The sequence below is a fragment of the Pantherophis guttatus genome, chromosome 1, assembly GCF_059756535.1.
Source record: "Pantherophis guttatus breed Tessera chromosome 1, ASM5975653v1, whole genome shotgun sequence".
NCBI classification, from domain to species: Eukaryota; Metazoa; Chordata; class Lepidosauria; order Squamata; family Colubridae; genus Pantherophis; species Pantherophis guttatus.
In genome coordinates, this window is record NC_142063.1 from 76667220 (window position 1) to 76688944 (window position 21725).

Genomic DNA, 21725 nt, shown 5'->3' on the forward strand with positions numbered 1-21725 from the left:
AAGATCTCTGGAGCTCAATCATAATGACTATCAGGTTCTTGGTCACCTCTCTTACTAAGGCCCTTCTCCCCCAATTGCTCAGTTTGGCTGGCGATCTGCTCTTGGAAGAGTCCTGGTTGTGCCAAACCTCTTCCATTTGAGAATTATGGAGGCCACTGTGTTCTTAGGAACCTTTCAGTGCAGCAGAAATTTTATAGCTTCCCCCAGATCTGTGCCTTGAAATAATCCTGTCTCTGAGCTCTGCAGGCAGTTCCTTTGACCTCATGACTTTTACTCTGCTACAATATGCATTGCCAGCCGTGAGGCCTTCTATAGAGAGGTGTGTGCTTTTCCAAATCATGTCCAATCAATTTAATTTACCACAGGTTGACTCCAATCAAGATATAGAAACATGTAAGCAGCAATCAAGAGAAATAGGGGGCACCTGAGCTAAACTTCAAGTGTTGTTGCAAAGGGTCTGAATACATGCCAATGTGATATTTTAGTTTTACTGTTTTAATAAATTTACAGACATTTCTAAAATTCCATTTTTACTTAATCATTATGGAGTACTGAGTGTAGATTAGTGAGAAAAAATGAAATTCAATAACTATAGAATCAGGCTGCAGCATACCAAAATTGACAAAAGTGAAGAGGGTCTGAATACTTTCTGAATGCACTGTAAATTTTATGGGGTAGATTCCTGAGTTCATCTGAAGTTTTTCATTTAGCATTTCAGCAATTTGAAGACTAGGTCTAGACAGACAGTTTGTTTTCACCTATTCTTACTTCTCTGTATTAAAGTGGCCATGATATGAAACTATAGGATTTTGCTGGCGTTCAAAAGAATGAAGTCACATAATTCTCTGTATTTTGAGTCAGATGACATTATACCCATCTTTTATATATCTTCATTCCAAAACCAGAAAAATATTTACAATAAGCAGCAAAGCTATTCAAGATTGTTATTGTCCATTATCCAAAAGTTTGAAGAGTCTGTTTTCTTTCATTAATATTCTGTTCCTCTTCCCTTCTCCCTTCTAAACAATTAAACAATGTGTTATGTAAAAGTGGTATGAAATGCAAGGTGTCTCCTTGATTAGCCTGTAAAAATGTCAATTCTGGACTAGTTACAGTAAATGGCTACTTTAGATTTCATGTGTTATATTTTCAAGTGTTCTTCCAAAGTTAAGCTTCATTAATCTTTCATCTGTTCATTGTCATTGCTAATCAGAAGTTTGACAAACAAGAACACAATAACATTTCATTTTGGTTTTAATGATGCTCTTTCAGCTCAAAATTAAAAATCATGCATAACTTCTTAATTGACAAATTTCAGTGTAACCCTTACAAGTATTTATTTTATTATAGACACCAACCAGAATACAAAAAGTTAATAGCAGATGAAACAAAATAAAACAGTGCCATTTACATCACGATTCTGGATCAGCGGTGAAATGCTCCCGGTTCAGACCAGACCGCCCAATCCGGTAGCGATGGCGGGTGGTTCGGAGAACCGGTAGAAAAAATCCCAGCACCCCGCCCCCATGCCTAGCTGAGCCGCGTGATCATCAGAGGCTGGGGTTTTTTACTTTTAAAAGCATTTTTTCTACAACCTCTTCAGCCGAAAAAATGCTTTTAAAAGTAAAAAAAAAAAAAAAGCGCCTCTGATGATCGTGTGGCTCAGCTGGGATCATCAGAGGCTTTTAAAAGCATTTTTTCTACAACCTCTTCGGCCCAAGAAGTTGTAGGGGAAAAAAAATGCCTTTAAAAGCCTCTGGCGATCCCAGCTGAGTTGCCTGATCATCAGAGGCTCCTAAAAGCATTTTTTTCTGCAACCTCTTCGGCCGAAGTGGTTGTAGAAAAAAATGCTTTTAGAAGTAAAAAAAAAAAAAAAAAAAGTTGGCCATGCCCACCCAGTCACATTACACCCCCCCCACCAAGCCACGCCCACAGAACTGGTAGTAATAAATTTTAGATTTCACCCCTGTTCTGGATACATTCAGAGCATCTCTGGTTTTAAAAATTACAGCAAAATTTGGGCACATTCATAGAAACTAAATCATATTGGTCTGATAGTAGCAAGATAGTAGATAGAATAAATAAGAATTGCCTGGATGTATTGTAAAATAGGGAGCTTTGCATTCTTATAAAAAAGACAAGAAATTAGGATGGAGGCTATGGATTCAATAAATATGTTTTCATAAAGACACAGTGTTAACTCAAAGGGGAGTTAATTTTTTTCTTTTTTTTTTTTTAATTTTTTATTGTAAACAAACATACACATACAGACATAAACGTTTAAACAAACTAAACATAAACTAACTATACAATGAAATCAAGTCATAGAACTTGAACTTTGAAAATAGAATTACTTCGGTAATTATATATCAATATGTCTATATATATTGTCTTTCATCTTGTTTATATAACGATATTTCATTTTATTTCCTTATTTTTGTATCATTGGGTGGTATTCCCTTATTTCGTGTCTTTTTTATCTAACCAGTTGTACCATTCTTGCCAAATTAAGTAAAAGTCTGTATCTTCTTTTCCCTGTATTTCTTTGGTCAGTTTATCCATTTCTGCACATTCCATTGTTTTTTGTATTATTTTTTCTTCTGGTGGCGTGTTTTCCAATTTCCACATTTGTGCGAAGACGATTCTAGCTGCAGTTAGGATGTGTATTATCAAGTATTGTGTCTCTTTTTTATAGTCCTTTGTCAGTATACCTAATAGGTAAGTTTCCGGTCTGAGGGCCAGTATACTTATTACTCAAATCCCCATCAGTCCTGGTCCAGACTAGACATGGCCTGGATGACTGCAGAATTAAGAGAAAACATAAAAGAAATTGAAATCACACCGAATGTATGGGCGGACCACAGTCCTATAACAATAGTCTGGAAAGGCCAGCCAAAAAGAGGACGATGGATGATGGATAGAGAGATCATTAAAGATAAAGAATATATAGAGATGATAAAGAGATGGAGATATTCTTCCAAATAAACAATAGGGAACAAACATCATTGCAAGTCCTATGGGACACTACAAAAGCATACACAAGAGGATTAACAATCTCATTTAAGGCGAAGAAAAACAGAGAGAAACAGCAAAGAAGAAACAACTTATTGACTGAGCTCAGAAAACAGGAAGCAGAATTACAGAATAGACCCGACAAGAAAGAGATCAAGGGAAAAATAAATCTTATTAAACATGAAATAAACCTAATAACAACAACAGAAATAGCTAGGAAAATCAAAATGGCAAAACAAAACCAATTTGAATTTGCAAATAAAACAGGACGTTGGTTGGCCTATAAACTAAAGAAAGAAAAGGAAAAAAAATTAATACACCAACTACAAGACGAACAAGGGTAATTGCAGCACATGGATGAAGAAAAAAAGCGAATCGTAAGAAATTTTTATCAGGAACTATATGCACAGGAAGAAATCCAATTGGAAAAAGTAAAAGAGTATATAAATAAATCCAACATTTAAGAAATAAAGGAAACTCAAAGAGAACTCTTGAACAGACCAATATCAATGTCAGAATTAATTGAAGCAAAGAAGAAGCTGAACAACAATAAAACACCAGGTCCAGACGGCATCCCAGCGGAATTTTACAAAATCGAATACCAGCCAATAGATGATATTTTATTACAAGTCCTGAATGAAGCAATCTTAGAAGCCAAAATTCCCAAATCATGGATTGAAACAATCATTACACTGATACCCAAAGAAGACTCAGATCTCACTCAAACCAAAAACTACAGACCTATATCACTTCTAAACGCAGACTATAAATTATTTACATCAATCATGGCCCAGAGAATGAAGAGAATTATCGTGAATTATATCCATCCAGATCAAAATGGATTCATTCCAAATAGGCAAATTAACAAGAACACAAGAACAATAATCAATAAACTGGAATATTATGAGCAAAAATCGAACGAAAAGATGGCCTTACTCTTCCTTGACGCACAGAAGGCGTTCGACAACCTTAATTGGGGATTCTTAATACTGCAATTAGAAAAAATGGGAACCGGCGATAAATTTTTAAATATGATTAAAACAATATACTCAGACCAAATTGCAAAAATATGGATAAACGGAGAGACAACAGACCAATTCAAAATATCCAAGGGAGTGAGACAAGGTTGTCCTCTCTCTCCTATATTATATATATTAGCATTGGAACCACTGTTGAATGAAATTAGGAATGACAATGAAATAAAAGGATTAAGAACAAAAAACCAGGAGTATAAGTTACAAGCATTCGCGGACGACATAGTATTCATTTTAGAACGACCAAAACAATCAGGACTGAATTTACTAAGGAAGATAGATCAATATGGCGAAGTGGCAGGATTGAAAATCAATAGACAAAAAACAAAACTACTAACCAAAAATTTGACAAAAACCCAGGAGAAAGAATTAGAAGAGACATTAGGAATACAAACAACAACAAAAATAAGATATTTAGGAATCTGGCTCACCAATAAGGTATCATCCCTCAAAGAAGACAATTATATTAAATTGGCTAAACAAATCCAGAAGGACTTAGAGGCATGGAGTAAATTGAAATTATCACTACTATGCAAAATTGCTTCAATTAAAATGACAATTCTACCAAAAATATTATATCTATTTAGAACAATACCGATAAACCCAGGAAAATCATATTTCAAAGACCTCGATAAAATGACATTAAAGTATATATGGCAAGGAAAAAGAGCTAGGATTAAACTGAAACACCTGCAAGACACCAAAGAAAGGAGTGGCCTGGGACTACCAGATTGGCAAATTTATTACACTGCAACAGCTTTAACCTGGATTAAGGATTGGATGACACTCAAAGATAAACGAACACTAGCACTAGAAGGATTTGATTTGTCAAAAGGCTGGCACGCATTTTTATGGGAGGAAAAGCCCAGACAACATGAACACTTCAGGAGACATTATATCAGAGGAGCATTGGCAAAAATTTGGACTGAAATAAGGAGAAAACACTACGACAAAATCCCAAAACGGCTATCAACCATGGAGGCCCAAATCTACCCGAACACAATGGATACAGACAAGATGAAAACCTATGACGAATTGTTGAACATAGAGGGAGATACGAAAACAAGAGAGGAACTGAGACAACAGGGCACGGATATTGATTGGTGGCCGTATTTACAGATAAAATCAAGATATAAAAGTGATATGGAAAAATTTGGAATCCAAAAAGAAAGAAATGAATTAGATAAAATTATAATGCAATCAGACGACAAATTAATAACTAAAATATATAATTATCTACTAAAATACAAATTGGAAGAAGAGGTGGTGAAGGAAAATATGATTATTTGGGCTAAAAACTTTGGATATAATATTAACCTTGAAAATTGGGAAAAAATATGGAAAGTAAATACTAAGCTGACAATGTCCGTGCCCTACAAAGAAAATACATACAAGATGTTTTATAGGTGGCATCTCCCCCCTGCACGGTTGGCAAGGATGTTTCCCAATACTAATCAGAACTGTTGGAAGTGTAAAATACAGAAGGGGACCTACTACCACATGTGGTGGTCATGCCCAAAAGTCAAAAAATTTTGGAAAACAATTCAAAGTCAGCTGGAAGAAATTACCGCCCAAAAAGTACCCCTCAGACCGGGGAGTTAATTTTTTTCTATATCTGCCTTTTAAATATTGCTGTAAGGAGACTATTAAAACATGCTAAGTTGGTACTTTTCAGAATTTATGGACAATTATATAATGTAAATACTTCCTGGCTTTTAAAAAAAAGGTGGGGGAGCTGCTGCTCAGAAGTCATTCCTGGGTAGGTTGATCCAGTTGAACTTCCAAATCTTGGGTACATATTTTAAGTGTGATGATTGCTCAGTTATAGCCCGTCATTAAAAAGGTCTCCCTGGAGAAGCCTAATATTGTATGTTTCTCCAGAAAAAAAATGGCCTATTCCATATTGATTCATAATAGTTTGCAATATGAAAAAAACCCAGTTATTCAGAAAAGTGTGTAACTTTAAACAGTATGCAATAATGCAAATCCTTGTTGCTGTGTCAGTTTCAAGTTTAAACAGTCTTGCCTCTTAATATTGTGTTAGGAACATATGAAGCCACTTGACATTTGGCCATTAGAAATATGGACTGAACCTTTTTTAATGAGGCAGAAGAGCTCTCCTTTTCTCTTGGCTCCCAAGATTATTCCCACATACAATTACAATTAATACATTTGTAACATCAGCATATTTCTATTGCAGGCATGCTACCCAAACAAAAGTTTGTAGAGAACATAGGGTTTGGAGTAGGGATGGGTACTGACCATTGGATTTCATCTAGGACTGATTCAACTAAAAAAAAGAACCCAATATGCAGCAAGGAGATGTCCTACTTAAGAAAACTGTACACCTTCAGAAGGAAAATAAGAGTGATTCTTGGGGGAAAAAACATTCAAGTTTGAGGGAGTAAATAATTTCATTTTTGTTATGGTTTGATATATAAATTTGGATGAAAATGGAATTTATCATGAAAAAAATCCTAAGCAACATTTGCAAAAAATTAGAAGGATGTGTAGGGGAGGATAGGAAATAAATAGAACTGTAAGCAAAAATGATTCTGTTACAAAGTTGCAGAAAGTGCAGTAGAAGACAGATGATTAGTAGACGTGAAGTAGACAGAAGAAGTTGAACATCCAACTAATGCTACAGTCTTACAGATCTCATAAACAACAACATGGAAAAAACCCATCCCCTATCAACTCCTTTAAAAATATAGAATAATTTTCCAATATAAGTAGTACTTCCGTACCCTTCCCTTCAGAAAACTGCAATTAGAGAGTCTAATAAAATTATCCAGTTTGAATAGATCTCTGTCCCCCTCAAAATTTGCTTATACCGTGAGCTTTGGGAGAAATTACAGATTTTTGAAAGCCTGCTTTGCCTTCAACCCTATACATTTTTAAAACACTAATGAGGCATCAGATGGCAGACATTAATTATCCTAACATCATTCGAAGACAGATTCTGCCAAACATGATCCTTTTGGAATTTCTTGCCTTCCTTGAGAAAAAGAGAAAATAAGTTGATCAGCTATACAACAGGGAAGGACTTAATTGAAGAAGTAGAAGAAGTATGAACATTTGATAATAAGCAACCATGATAGGCTGTATTTTTTTTTATTGCAAGGGAAACTAACGCTGAGTGTAGTTTAACATTTACCCTGAACTAAAAAAGCAGATTCTAAACAATTCAGCATATGTTTAAGTAGGATTCTATATTTGGAGAGGGAAATGCCAAACAGATCTCACAAGATCGGATAGCTACCATAAAATGCATAATGGAGTCAACAAGAAAACAATAAAGAGGGTAACTTCTGCTTTATTGAATGGAGCAGGCCCTTCATTATGTAGACCATGTCAGAACATAGTATATTAAGATCCATATATTTGCCAAAACATCTTGAGGATTTTTGAGCACCTTCTTCTTTAAGAATTGGAAGAATTTGGAAAACTATTGCTTATGATAGTGTGAGATAATATAATATTGTTCCCATTTCTAGGTAACTTGTATCCGAAATATATTATAAGAATGGCGTAACTGAAATCAAAATCAGAAATTAACATTTAAAAATGACATCACATAGTTAGACAAAAGTATTGTAGATTTAGAGCTCATTTTGAAAGCAACAACTATGGGATAATGTTAAGGGATAACTGTTAAGACAAAGATAATATCAGTAAACACTGGCAAAAAAATACTTCCTTGCAGCTCAGTTCAGCAGTGGAATCAGTTATCAAGACTGGACTCTCCTTCATTATATTGCTCAGTTTTCAAGCAGATCTTAATTAGGATTTTTCTACTCTGCAGTGTCTTGGAAATGATATCCATGTCTCTTCAATACGTCATTCCAATTCTAGGGTTCAGATGCCGTTTTCAAGAGCCCCAACTCAGTAGAGCCATCCTCTTGATTTGGATCAGCATTGGCAAAATCTGAAGCCCAGGCCTGGTATGAAGCATTCAGAGAAATGCAGCAAATGAAGTTATAGCTAGACTGATATGTAGAAATTAATCTTGTACTTTGAAAGCTTGTTTTGAATGAGCTACATTGACCACCAGAAACATCACATGACTGTTTCATCCTAATTGAGACTTCAGATAAGGTGTGGAGCAGATGTGAAATCCAACCAGTTCAGACCGATTCGGGCAAACCGCTAGGGACGATAGTCATCGGTTTGCCGAACTGGTAGTAATCACCTCTTCCGGCCACTCAATATTTCACAGAATTCAACGTTAAATGCAGCAGGGAGAATCTGAACTTTTCTCCCTCCGTTCACAGTGGAGCTGCTGCAGCCTGTCCCTTTAAGGTACTTCGACCCCCCGGGAGGGAGGGGGCTGGGTGGGACCATAAAAGGAGCAGCAGTTCCGCTGTGAATGGAGGGAGAAAAGTTAGGATTCTCTCTGCCACAGAATTCAACGTTAAATGCAGCAGAAAGAATCCTAACTTTTCTCCCTCCATGCACAGTGAAGCTGCTGCAGCCTGTCCCTTTAAGGTAGTCCCCGGTAGGAAGGGGGCCAGGGGGGACCATAAAGGGAGCAACAGCTCTGCTGTGAATGGAGGAAGAAAAGTTAGGATTCTCTCTGCCACAGAATTCAACGTTAAATGCAGCAGAGAGAATCCTAACTTTTCTCCCTCCATTCACAGCGGAGCTGCTGCTCCCTTTATGGTCCCGCCCCCCCAGCCCCCTCCCTCCTGGAGACTACCTTAAAAGGACAGGCTGCAGTAGCTCCACTGAATGGAGGGAGAAAATTAGATCTGTAAAAAATGCAAAAATTAAGAGAAATCATGCAGAAGTAGTTCTTGTGTCCATTTCAAAAGTAACATAAAAAGTACCAATTCCCTCTTTTTGGGAGGCTCGCGGGACGCTTGCACAGTTTTTTTTTTTTTAATTTGATTTATATGCCGCCCTTCTCCGGAGACTCAGGAATTTTCCTTCCTACCCTACCATACTTCCTTCAGTCTATGCTGAGCTTGAGGAATAAATGACAGGCAGGAAAATCCCCCTCCCCATTTTCCTGCCATTTGCAACAAGGAGTGGCTGGGAGGGGAGGTGCCGGGTGAGGCACCCCTCAATGTGAGTGATTCTGGTTCCAGTTTCTGGCATGCATGTGTGCGCGAAGACCAGCTGAAAACAGAAAACACACATGCACAACGGGGAGCTGCTCTTCCAGTTTCCAGCGCTCCTGTGTGCGCGAAGACCAGCTGGCCAGTACGCATGCTCTGGAACCCAGAACAGCAATGGGCGACGGCGGGCGTGCCCGGAGAGATGGCTCTGCTTGCCACTTTCAGTACATGTGCCATAGGTTTGCCATCACAGCTCTATACAGTGCTTTAGGAGTTATCCAAGGCTTGGCGTTCAGCAGTTATATAAGAAGGTACATCTGAAAGTGTTAAGAGAAATAGTGTATACGGTCCACCTTCCCTGAAAGGTTCCAGAGAAGATGCAGATACAGGAACTATATTATGTTGTGTCCCCCATATATGAGGGTTTATATGACTTCCACCAACCCTTTTTGAAGGAGTGGGATTTCTCTATTTTAATTGTTTTGAATGAGATGGACTTTGAACCTAAATTAATTTTTCAGTAAGATCAAGCAAACTTCAAATAGAAAATGAGTGTTGCATTATTTGGCCCAAACTATGGATTGAAACAGTATCTCCATGACAATGTTAATAGCTGCTTAAGTACATTCTAAAGGTAGGCTTAGAAAGCAGCTAAAGCATTGTCATTTCTGAGTGGTTGATTTGTAAATTGTCATTCATTGCTTATCTGCCAGCTATTGAATCTCACATTAAGTAATCTGGCAAAGTGTTCTAGTAAGAATGATCTTACATCCCTTCTTGGGAACAGACCAGATAATTATGTAGAAAATTCTTTAAAGTGACTGTCAACTATCAGCTAGTTAGAAGAAAATTAATAACTGCTTTTTGAGAGTTACACAATGTAACTCTCACTGGGATTCATGCTTATTTTGAAAAACCTAGAATCTCAGTTCATTAGGCTTCCTGTTTAGGTTGCTGACACTTTACAACAATTTTCTCTAAATTTCAGTTTATTGGACAGTATTGTTATTGGTTCCAGAGAGTACAACCATTAGCTATATTGGTTAGAGATTATGGAAGTTATAGGTCAACAGATCTGAAGGTGCTTTGCAGCTTAAGAACTGGCAAATTGTGAAATCAAAAGAATGTATAGCTCCAGGAAAAATCAAGAAACAGTTACTCCGTTTATATTGCTTCAACTAATTTAAAATGTTCTGTACATCGGAATTGAATGAGAAAGCTTTTTGAATGGCCAGCACCCATCTTCTTACAAAATATTTTTTTTGTTCATATTCAGTTTCAATTTCTTACAATAAAAAGGACAGCCAACTTAATATTCCATATTGTTGATCATTTTAATCCTATTAAGAGTTTAAAAAAAAAAAAAAGAATTCTCAGTAAAAAACAATCTCATAATATCAAACCTGTGGATAAAACACAAATTTTAACATCATGTAGCACATATAAGAATCATTGTAGTTGTTCCATTCCCAACTTCTTTCCCTTTGTATCCACTTCTTTTTGTTACGTTACTATCCCTGTAGCCATCCTCCAATTGCTAGGTTTTGTTTTGCTTTTTCTGTTGCTTTATTATCTATAATTCTCCTTCAACTCTAAAGGATCTGATGTGGAATTCTTTCAGGTTTCTGACAATGACTTTATCTTGGTCTCATTAATATCAATATCAAGAAGAGTCTGTTTTAACTTTTGTACACTGAATTAACCTGTTAAAAACAGTACACAAGCACAATATCTGATAGCTCCTGAGCTATCCAGGAGCCTGGATACCTCAGCAGACTAATGCATTGTAATTCAACTCCAGCTGTCTGCAATTAGTAAGTTCGAATCTTGCCAGGCTCAAGGTTGACTCAGCCTTCCATCCTTTCTAAGGTAGGTAAATTGAGGACCCAGTTTGTGGGGGCAATAAGCTGACTTTGTAAAAATATACAAAAGTATGAAGGCTATTGCTTAACGCATTGTAAGTCGGCCTGAGTCTCCGGAGAAGGGCGGCATATAAATCAAATAAAATTAAATTAAATTAAAAAAAAAAACAATATATAGTACATGTAGTAGAGGCTTACTACATATTCATTCTGTGATTCAGTGTATTAAATATCCTTGCTGCTTCAAGGATATTTGCTTATTTTCAGTTATTTATTCTGGTTTAGAGCAACAATATGACTGCTAGTTTGACTGCTCAGCTCAGATGAGAATGGACTTAAGTTTATACATTTATGAGCTGAAATACAGCAAAGATATAAAATAAGACTGTTGTGGATTGTTTTTTCTGTCTATATGTGAAACTACTGAATATGCAGAGAAGATTTAACACATTAAAAGATATTGGGGAGATACTTTGTGAGGGGAAAAAAATTAAAGGAATTATTCCTAGCTTCAAAGGGCCCCAAGAACTGTGTCTTTATATTGTTGTTGTGTTTCAGAATAAGTTGGAAGTAGGAAATAGCAATGTCAATCAAATATTGGAAAGAAGTTAATTATTCCTATAATTTCTGGTTACTGATATATTTGATCAATGCAAAAATTAAAATTAGAACTTTTTCAGATATTTCTTTAAATAGGAGGTTTTTGGCTACTTTGATATACAAGCAGGTGAAATGTGCTTTTATTCCAAACATGTAGAGATCCAAACAACAATGAATCCATAAATGATGGGCAAATTTGAATGATTGGAGCCTAAAGTATTTGACTGAGGAAACATCAATGGCCAATTACTCTGCGATAGCTAACTGGTCTTTGTTAACCAAAAGGCAAGAAGGATTTTTCAGATGTAGTATAAAATGACAATTTGTGTGGATACCGTTAGAGTTGTATATGGCAGGAATAAAACCTTTGTGCACTAATGTTATGTCTTAATTGTCTTTCCCATCTGATAGGGCTATAACATCATAAAAGCCCTGCAATATAAACAAAGATTAACATCAACATTTATAAATTAGAAAATACAAGGTCATGTGCTTCACTATGAGTCACAGGATACCATCTCCTGTGCCAGATTTTGACTGCTTTACTGAAACCAGGGAGAAAAAGAGTAACTCAGGGGTAGGAATTCCATAGTATACTGTATTTTTCGGACTTTAAGACGCACCAGAGTATAAGACACATCTTAGTTTTTGAGGAGGAAAATAAGAAAAAAGCTGATTGGGGGTGGATCGGCCTCCTGGAATACCCCCAATCAGCTGTTCCCAGAGGTGAACTTTAGCAACAGGTTCGTTGGTTGTGAGCTCTGCACCTTGCTTTTTTTTTCAGCCTCTGAAACCTCCATTTGAGAGGCTTTTTTTCAGCCTCTCAAAGGGAGGTTTCAGAGGCTTTTTTCGGCCTCTAAAACCTCCATTTCAGAAGCTGGGCGGGGCTACATTCGGCCTATAAGATGCACCCAGATTTTCACCCTCTTTTTGGGGGTAAAAAGGTGTGTCTTATACTCCGAAAAATGGCAATTTTATAAAGACAAGACCTGAAAGGAGTTGATAATATTTGATCTGATCAGATGGGGAGATGAATATAGGTCTCTCAATAACTTGATGCAGAGCCATGTAAGACTTTAAAGTGACAACCAGCACCATGGATTATCTGTAAGACAATCAGTAACCAGTGCAGATCCCAAAGGAACAGAGTTAATCTAGTATATTGGGATATTGCTATATCCATCATTTCTCAGGCTGTTGCATTTTGTAGTTGTAATTTCTGAAGGCCAAGAACAGTCCCATGTAGAGTGCATTACGGTAATCTAAGTGTGAAGTGACTAAGATATGAGAAACTACAAACGGGCTCCTGTTATCCAGGAATGGCCATAATTAACACATTAGATATAGTATACACTATAAACACTTCTTGCCAGAACTGCCACCTGCTAGTCAAGCAGGAGCTATAACTCTTTGATGATTCCAAAGTTGCAACCCATCTCTGAATAGGAGAGCATGACTCTGTTAGAATTAAAAATAATAATATTGGCCTGGAATCATTAGATCCAGAAACCCACAGCCAGTCTTTCTTGCAGGGTGCCTGTTCTTCCCCATCCAGATCCTTTGTTTCCAATTACTGGATCAATACTTCTGCTGCAGTATGTGTTGTATCCCAGGATGAGATGTATAACTGGGTATTATTAGCATATTGGGATTATCTCTCCTAGCAATTTTATGTAGGTGTTAAAACAAATGAAGAGAGTAGAGAGACCTCAAGTATACCAGGGAAAAGGCAACAATCTGATTTTTCCTATCTTTCTCCTTCCCCCTCAGGACCGACAGACTATTTGTTTGTCTGTTCTGTCTAATAAACTTTTCAGGACTATATGGAAAAGTTAAGACTTATTATTTGTCTCCCACAGGCCAATGGTATTTTAGGTGGCTTAAAGACTAAAGAAAGGGTTCAAGTTAATAGCCAGTTAAGCAACACAAGTCCCAAGGTGTGCACTTACTACCTAAAAAGATTGAATTTAGAAAGTAGTATTTGAGGGTTTAGGCTTTTAACAACAAATTCATACATTTGGAAGAAAAATAAACAAAGGCGTAAGAGCAGATCCTGGAAAAAAAGGAGTGAATTCATTTTTTGTTTTAGAAAGTCAATAAGAAGGCATTGCAGTTTTCTTGATGGGTTAATCTCATCATAGCAAGATAGGCAAAATACTGAAGACCTCACTCAGGAGCACTCTGCACAAGAGTAATCTCTATGTCCTACAGCAGTGTTCTTGTGAGGAACAAGTCAGCTCTACCAAGAAGACAGCTTATGTTGCAATTACTGTTGATCTGACAAGGTAAGTTGACAAGGAGATGAAATTAGGATATCATTGGGTGATGTGACATTTGACAGAAAATTTGCTATAGAATAAGAGAGAAAATGTTATCCATACTTTAAGTATGGATTGATACATCCTAAATCAGCCTTTTTTCCTTAATCCTACTTGTAGTATTTGTATAGTGGGAATTAAACAAATACACCCCATCATTGAACAGTTGTTCTCTATTTTATTCCAATAAAGCTGCTTTTTAAGAATCTTTTAAAAATGTACTTGTCCCATCTTTATTCTCACATCAAGTATATTAAAAAAAAAGAGAAGTTATAGTTTTGTTTCTGTTTATCTGATAATGATAGATATATCAGGGGAAATTAATTTTGTATTTGTATTAGTTTTTTCTGGAAAGATTAGGAATAGAAGGATAAATTCTCTCCTCAAAACAGTGCAATAGAGTTGAGATTTTCTCCTAATCCTGCAGGGAAGTTTGGCCACCAGGGTGGTAGGAACCATCCTCCTTCCTATAATCCACAATATTAAGCATCCCTGGCATGTATGATTAAGGCCATATGGAGCAATGCTGTCATAGACAATTAATTGATGTTTGTGAAGAAGTTGAGTTCTTCCGATAGATGCAGACAAGTTACAATTTCCCAATGGAAATGAACAGTAAGTGTGGTATAGCAATTGCTAGATCCAAGGAGTCATTTCCAACCACATTTCTTAGCAAGAAGCAGTTGCCTGAGAGAAATTGTTTATTCATAAAGCAAGTTTGCATTATGATCCCCTAGTGTATTCTTTTTTTTTCCTCTTACATCTCAAAACAATGCTTATTTTTCTGAATAAACGCTACTTTGCTCTTATAAAAGGCTTCTTGTTATCATAGCCCCATTAAAACTGGAGTGCATACCATAATCTCCATGGCAACAGATACAATCAGTGTATATTGGTTTCTTTGTTACACAGTCAAGAGAATAGGACAGGTATGCTGAAATCATGTAGGTATTAACGATAACACCAAAGAGTTGACAGTCTCAAATTACACTGAAGTTCTCCAAATGCCACTTACTTTTTGGGAAGATAAAATGCCCCAAAACAGTTATCTGTATGTTTTTTTTAAAGTGGGCAAAGTCATTATGTATTCCACTAACATTCCTTTTATTGATGTGAAAGTTTATTGATATATCACTATTAACTTCTCAGTAGCTGTTATTATCCACTATTTTTTTTAATACACACACCTATACACAAACACACTAGAGCCATTTTGATGTAGTGGGTAAGGTGCTGGACCAGGAGTAAGAAGAGCTAAGTTCTAGCTATAGAGGCTAGTTGAGTAACTTGGGCCAATCATCTCAGCCCTACACTGAAAAGACCTTATTTACCAACCTGCTCTGGACTAGTAGATTACAGTTACAGTTCATAACCTTGAAGGAAGATATTTTCCCTTGGCATAGATTGATTAGTCTAATGTGTGCACACATACATACATGCATCAAAAATATCTTCATATCCTTATATGATCAGAGGAGAAAGAAGTAAGAGTCAATAAATTAAAAGATCACATGATTTAAACATAAATATTTAGTAAGCTTGATTCCTTCTCCCCATCCCATTCTCCCTTTTAAAATTCTGGTTAACATCATTCTCTGATGTTTCAACTTTGATACATACCAGTTTTGTGTTTTTCTGCAATAGAGAACTGAAGCACCTATATTTTACTAATGTATGAATCTTTGTGTCTGTGATATTTGCCAATGTTTGTAGAGAGACTTAATAACATTCTGATGTCCAGCCCAGTAGTAGATTACACAATCCCAAGACTTGTTAATACTTGGGCTTATTTTGCTGGAAAGATTGTTGTCTAGTTTTTAATGTTGAGGATGATTGATACTAAATTTTTCACTTTGTTTTCATATTACTTATTTTATTTGCAGGACATGATCTTCTTCCAAACTTAGTTTTGCATGTTTGAATCATTGTTAATTTTATTTTGTTTCTCTTGTTTTAGAGAGTGTTCAATGTCTTGTACCCAATGCCTGCCGATCAAAGGAGACACGTCAGCATAAATTCTGCTCGCTGGTTACCTGAGCCGGGCTTAGGATTAGCTTATGGCACTAATAAAGGGGATCTGGTGATTTGCCGACCAGAGTAAGTGGCATGATTTAAAACTTGAAGATTATAATAAACTTTGATTTTACTAGAAACTTTTTAACCATTTGCTCATTTTCAGTAACTTATTTGGAATTAAATTTAAATCTTTTTTATGATGAAATTTTATTGGTTTTTTTTTACCTAAATTATTACTAAAGTTAAATGGGCTTGAGTTGTATTTGGAGATTGTGAAAATAGAGGAAATCTGAGTAACTTTGCTTGCAAATCTGTGTCATTGTTGCAAGGAAAGGAAAGAGCCTCATTTCAGAGATTGACCTGAATTCTAGAGGTAATAAAACACTTTTAAGTTGTTTCTTCTAGATGTAACTGAAACCCCTCTGATTCAGGACAGAATCAGAGACCCTATAGTTCATTTTTCTTCTCTTGTATAGTACAAAAAAGAGGTACATCATTTTCCATTGCTTTGTGGTGGAAATATATATTGAATAAGAATAATTAAAATCAAAGATACAAATCTGACTCATAATACTGTGGAGCCAGCCAATTTCCTCTTCTCCACTCCTGGGTTTTTAATGGGGTTTCAGTCGACATTTTCACTTGAATGTGCAAGTGTTCAGTTGCTTCAATCCTTTATACTGGTTTTCTCTAACTTCTGGTAAAAATTAGAAATTCTGGTGGAAATAGAAAAGCTGTGGCTTTCCATATATTGCTGAATCACAACTATGTTGAAAGAGCTAAGCGTAACTCAATTAGTAAAGACTTCCCTAATAGCACAGAACCAGAAAGATAGCTTTCATCTCTTATGTCTTATAATTTTTTATTTTATTTATTAATTATTTCAATGTTGAGGCCATCCAACTCCATAGCAGATCTAAGCCACTCACAATTAATAACATTTCTAAAAAGCAACATGTATCAATAAAAAAGAATGGAGCTGACCAGTAGACGGAATCAATACTTTTAAAAATTCATAAAGCAAAAACAGTTCCAGAAAAGAGCATATACTCTGGAGCAGTGGACAAAGAATAGGTGAGATTAGAAGAATATTATTAACACATCCTAGAACACTATTAACACATAAGACTGTGTCAGACTTAAATTTAGGCTTTGGTTGTTGATTAGATTTTTTAATTATTTTATTCTACATAACAGGTTGGTATTTTCAAAAAATAAGGATGCCCACTAGTGAAATCCTATCCCTTGGTTCCAGACACTTCCTTGCTATATTTACAGATTTATTTTCCATTTCAGCTGAAATATGCTTTGCAATAGAAGTCTAAACTGATTTTCCAGTTGTACGTAGATGTGCACAAAATTTACGGTTGAATAAACCCATTGGGAGGAATAGCAATTATTAATCTGAAAGTAACACATTTTTGTCAGTGCCAGATTTTCTAATATGTAATAACTTCAACAAAGAACAATCCTAATATGCAGACTTAAAGCTTTATAGTTTGGTGTAATCATTAATTAATCTATTAAAATACATTATAAAGTATTTGTAGTTTCTGTGAAGCACTTTCACCTTCTGTGAGGCACTTTTAAATCAAATTTTTAGTCCTACTAGCTACATAGCTTCAGCCTTATCATGCATTTCTGGAGGCTGACCCAATTTCTTTGCCAGATCGTTCAATCGGTAGAAGAGATGCCTCCCAGCAAGAGAGTCCCTAGTGCATCATTTTCCTTTTAAGAATAATAAGCCTTGGCTCAGGACGCTTTGTGACGAGAAAATGGACAGGATTGTATTGATCTCTGCTCTTGGATTCGTTCTCTGACTTAAAGTTCATATAGATACCATCTGTGAACTAATGCCATAACAGATTAGTCAGTTTTGCAGAAAATATAGGATTTTTTTCTTTTTTCTTTTTTGGCTGTAGGAGACCTAAAGCTGATACTATTCTGGAATTTATTTGGAGCAATAACCCCCCTCCCCGTCCCAAATTATAATGTTGTCATCCAGAATAGAATAGAATAGAATAGAATAGAATAGAATAGAATAGAATAGAATAGAATAGAATAGAATAGAATAGAATAGAATAGAATAGAATTCTTTATTGGCCAAGTGTTCCCACAAGGAATTTGTCTTGGTGTGTAGACTCTCAGTGTACATAAAAGAAAAGATACATCGGCGCCATCTTGGATCAGAATTAAAACAACATTACCTTTGTTAAGATTAAAGATTTTATTGAGCTCTTTACAACATAGCTTTTCTGAAGATGGAGTCAGGCATATGTATATATTAGTTTTAAAAGTTTTGCTTTTACATTTTTGCAATATAGTATGTTTTTATCAAATTAAGCAGAATTTTGTTTAATGACTGTGCCTTCTGGTATGCTAAATATATGACTTACTTTGTATGCTTCTTCCTCTGCCTTTGAGATACGTTAAAAGCATTGATTGATATAATGCAGCTTGCTTGTAGCTAGAAAATCCAGGCATTCACTGTAGAATACCTGGACAAGTATGAGATATATTGTGTATAAAACTCTTAAATCTACATACATTTAAAACAATTTTAGTAAATTGAAGAGCAGTCATATGCTATAGTTTATATGCTAAAGAACCTGGTGTCTTAAGCAGCTGAGTATATTTGGTACTTAATCACCACACATAGAAGCTGTTCATGATTTATTTTTATTTTAATGTTAAAATGGGGGAGGGCAATTTTCCCAGGATCACAGACTCCCCAATCAGCTGGAGATAATACCAGAAAATTCCAATCCCTTACAATGTTTTTTTCCCCCCCTGAGGGTTTATGGTGGAAAGGTGATTGAGGTTTTGAGGGATAAAAGGTGGAAATGGGAATGACTTGCTTCTCCATTGCCTTGTGTTTCTATTTTTCCCTTATATTCCAATAGGTTTCAAATTAATTTCATTTATTTATTTTTTTAGTTATCTCAGGGAACTGAATATGCTTTGCAAAGTAAAACCATGAAGTGTGACTAGCTACATGTTTTGGGTTAGTCTGGATAACCTCATGTTGGTTGTGGTGGCTATGAAGTTTTAGACTGCTCTAACCATGGATGGTTTTAGTATGGATGCTTAAATAACTCAGAACAATTGTTCAATGAATCCTCAGTCCCAAATATGGATCCATGTTTATCAGTTCAGACAAAAAGACAACTGGGCGTTGAAGTGGAAAGGACATCAAAAAAATCTCTTAAGTCTGTCATAAACATTCTCTCCACATTGGCTTTTAGTTTCATAGAAACAAATTGTAGCAACTTCCCAAAAGTGCTTTTTCAAGAGGCAACTGAAATCCAGTTGCCTCTTGAAAAAGCAGCTTTGGGACAACCATGACCTGAATGACTGAGAATCCCCAAAGTTATGTAGCAACTTCCCTTTCTTATCTAATCTGGTGCAGAGTCAAGTACTAGGAGGACATTTCCATCTCCTAGTTTCCCAGTCCACATTTTAATTGTAAACACATCAGGTTGGCATTGTATTACTCATTGACCTGGTATTTAACAACAGTACCAGAAGATGAGAGAGTAACCTGCAATTACTCTGAGTGAGGTGTATAGCAGCAGGAAGGGTAGGGACAAACTATGTAACTAACCTCCATTATTCTTATCTGACATGTTAATTAATCCCCAATTGTCATACTTCCTTCCTGCCACAATCCCAGATAGATTTCCCTATCTAGCCCTGGTTACATTTTTTTAAAAAAATATCCCAGGTTCTTATCTTTGTTTTAATACTGAAATGAGTTTCCCACAAAGGGGTTCTCCTCCCTTCAGGAAAAAAATTTTCGGGGTAACCTTTCACCTGCATTAGGCCTTGGGAAAACATGTCTTTGGCTGATGCAGCATACGTTACATGTTTTTTTACATACTTCTCAATTAAGCAATTTGTTTTCATTGGTAAGATTTACTTCTTGATTCTTTAAATTCTTCTAGGAATTCTGTCATAGCTGTTTACCCACATTCTATGCCATGCTTCGTAACTTTGGAATACTGATTTAAACATTTTGAAACACCAATACTATAATAGAATAACATAGAGTCATCTGTTGGGATCGTTATGAAACACATGTCTTAGAGGAAAGTAAATAAATATTTAACATACATTAATGAGAGTAAGAGAGTAAGAGTCCTCAACTTACGACCACAATTGATCCCAGAATTTATGTTGCTAAGTGAGAAATTTGTTAAGTGAATTTTATCCCATTTAACGACTTTTCTTGCCACGTTTGTTAAGTGAATCAGTGCAGTTGTTAAATTAGTCACACAGTTGTTAAATGAATCTGGCTTTCCCATTGACTTTGCATGTCTGACGGTTGCAAAAGATGATCACATGACCCTGGGATGCTGCGACTGTCATAAATATTAATCAGTTGTCAAATATTTGAACGTAAATCACGTGACCATAGGGATGTTGCAGTGGTCATATGTTTTTTGAGTGCTGTTGTAAATTTAAATAGTCACTAACTGAACTGTTGGAAATCAGGACTACCTGTAGAAAATTAAAAATTTGATTCCCTTGTAACCATGAATCAAATATACTGTGTTTTGGAAGTTCAGCCAGAACCATTTGGAGATCTCAGTCTGGCTGAACAGAAACTGGGAAGGTTTTGATTGTTCTGAATTTTAACTGGAGGAATCTTAGAAATCAAGTAGGGCAAGGCCATGTTTATTTTATTGTATTTTAATTTATTTTAATTTATTATTTATTTAATAAACTAATATGCTGCCCATCTCATCAAAGGTGACTCTAGATGGCTTACACTCAATTAATAAATGTGCCTATAAAACACTAAAACAATAGAGATCTTATATTTAAAATTCAGTTAAAATTAAATGTTATCCTATTCCTCTCCTACCAACTCCTATGTTTTCCCAGCAGTTTACTGTCCTTTATTTCCACTTAGCTGCTACCAGTGGTGGGATTCAGCCAGTTCACACCTATTTGGGACAACCAGTTGTTAACTTTCTAAGCAGTTAGGAGAACCGGTTGTTGGAAGAAATCTTATTTTGTTTTATTCCACTTTACAGGGATAATCCTGTAAGGAAGGCAGGAAGGAAACATTCTGGTGTTTTTTCTAGCCTAATCTTTATTGCCCTGCTTACAGAAACTACCTCTCTGGTTAACCCTTATTACATTGTAACAGCTAAGGCGAAGCGCCCATCGATGTGAGTGAAGTTGAGTAGGCCACACCCACATGGTCACATGACCACCGAGCCACCCCTACCCAGCTGGTCATTAGGGCAGAGAACTGGTTGTTAAATTATTTGAATCCCACCACTGGCTGCCACCTGGCCCTTTTCTATTCTCCCCACATTCGAACAATTCTGCCCAGAAGATGTGTATTTTGGTCCAGAGATGGACCAGGCAGAACTGGCACTTTGGATTTGGAAGGATCTTCTTTTCCAAACTTTGAAAATATGTCCTTGTACTACATTACGAAAATAAAGACGATTGAGGAAATCAAAGAAAGCATGGTGTATTTTTTTATACAACTGTAAACACTCTGAATTGAATATATTTTAAAACATTAATTACATTGGTATGTTATGTAAACTATAAATGAATTTACTATTTTTTGTGAGAAAACTTTCATTCTGCTCACTTTTGAGTCAAGTGTTAACCACACTTGAAATTTAACATAAAAGAATTTTATGAGCAAACCTATTAATGCATTTTACATTCCTACAATAACATGTTACCCTTAAATGTTTTAATAGTGCTAATTTTCCTCCCAAAAGTTTGTGTGGGTTTTGAATAAATGGGGAGGCTCCTCCTCCTCCATTTCATTCTTCCAAATTTTTACATCTCTAG

General features: G+C 35.9%; 1 protein-coding gene across 9 annotated transcripts in view; it reads left to right on the forward strand.

Moving 5' to 3' along the window:
• AMBRA1 (autophagy and beclin 1 regulator 1) overlaps positions 1 to 21725 on the forward strand; it is a 158465-nt gene that overhangs the window by 115869 nt on the left and 20871 nt on the right. For all 9 annotated transcript variants that reach the window (XM_060687582.2, XM_060687581.2, XM_087883229.1 and 6 more), the window contains one exon: positions 15844 to 15983. In XM_060687582.2, coding sequence (XP_060543565.2) covers positions 15844 to 15983 — 140 coding nt within the window. The remainder of the gene's footprint in view (positions 1 to 15843; positions 15984 to 21725) is intronic.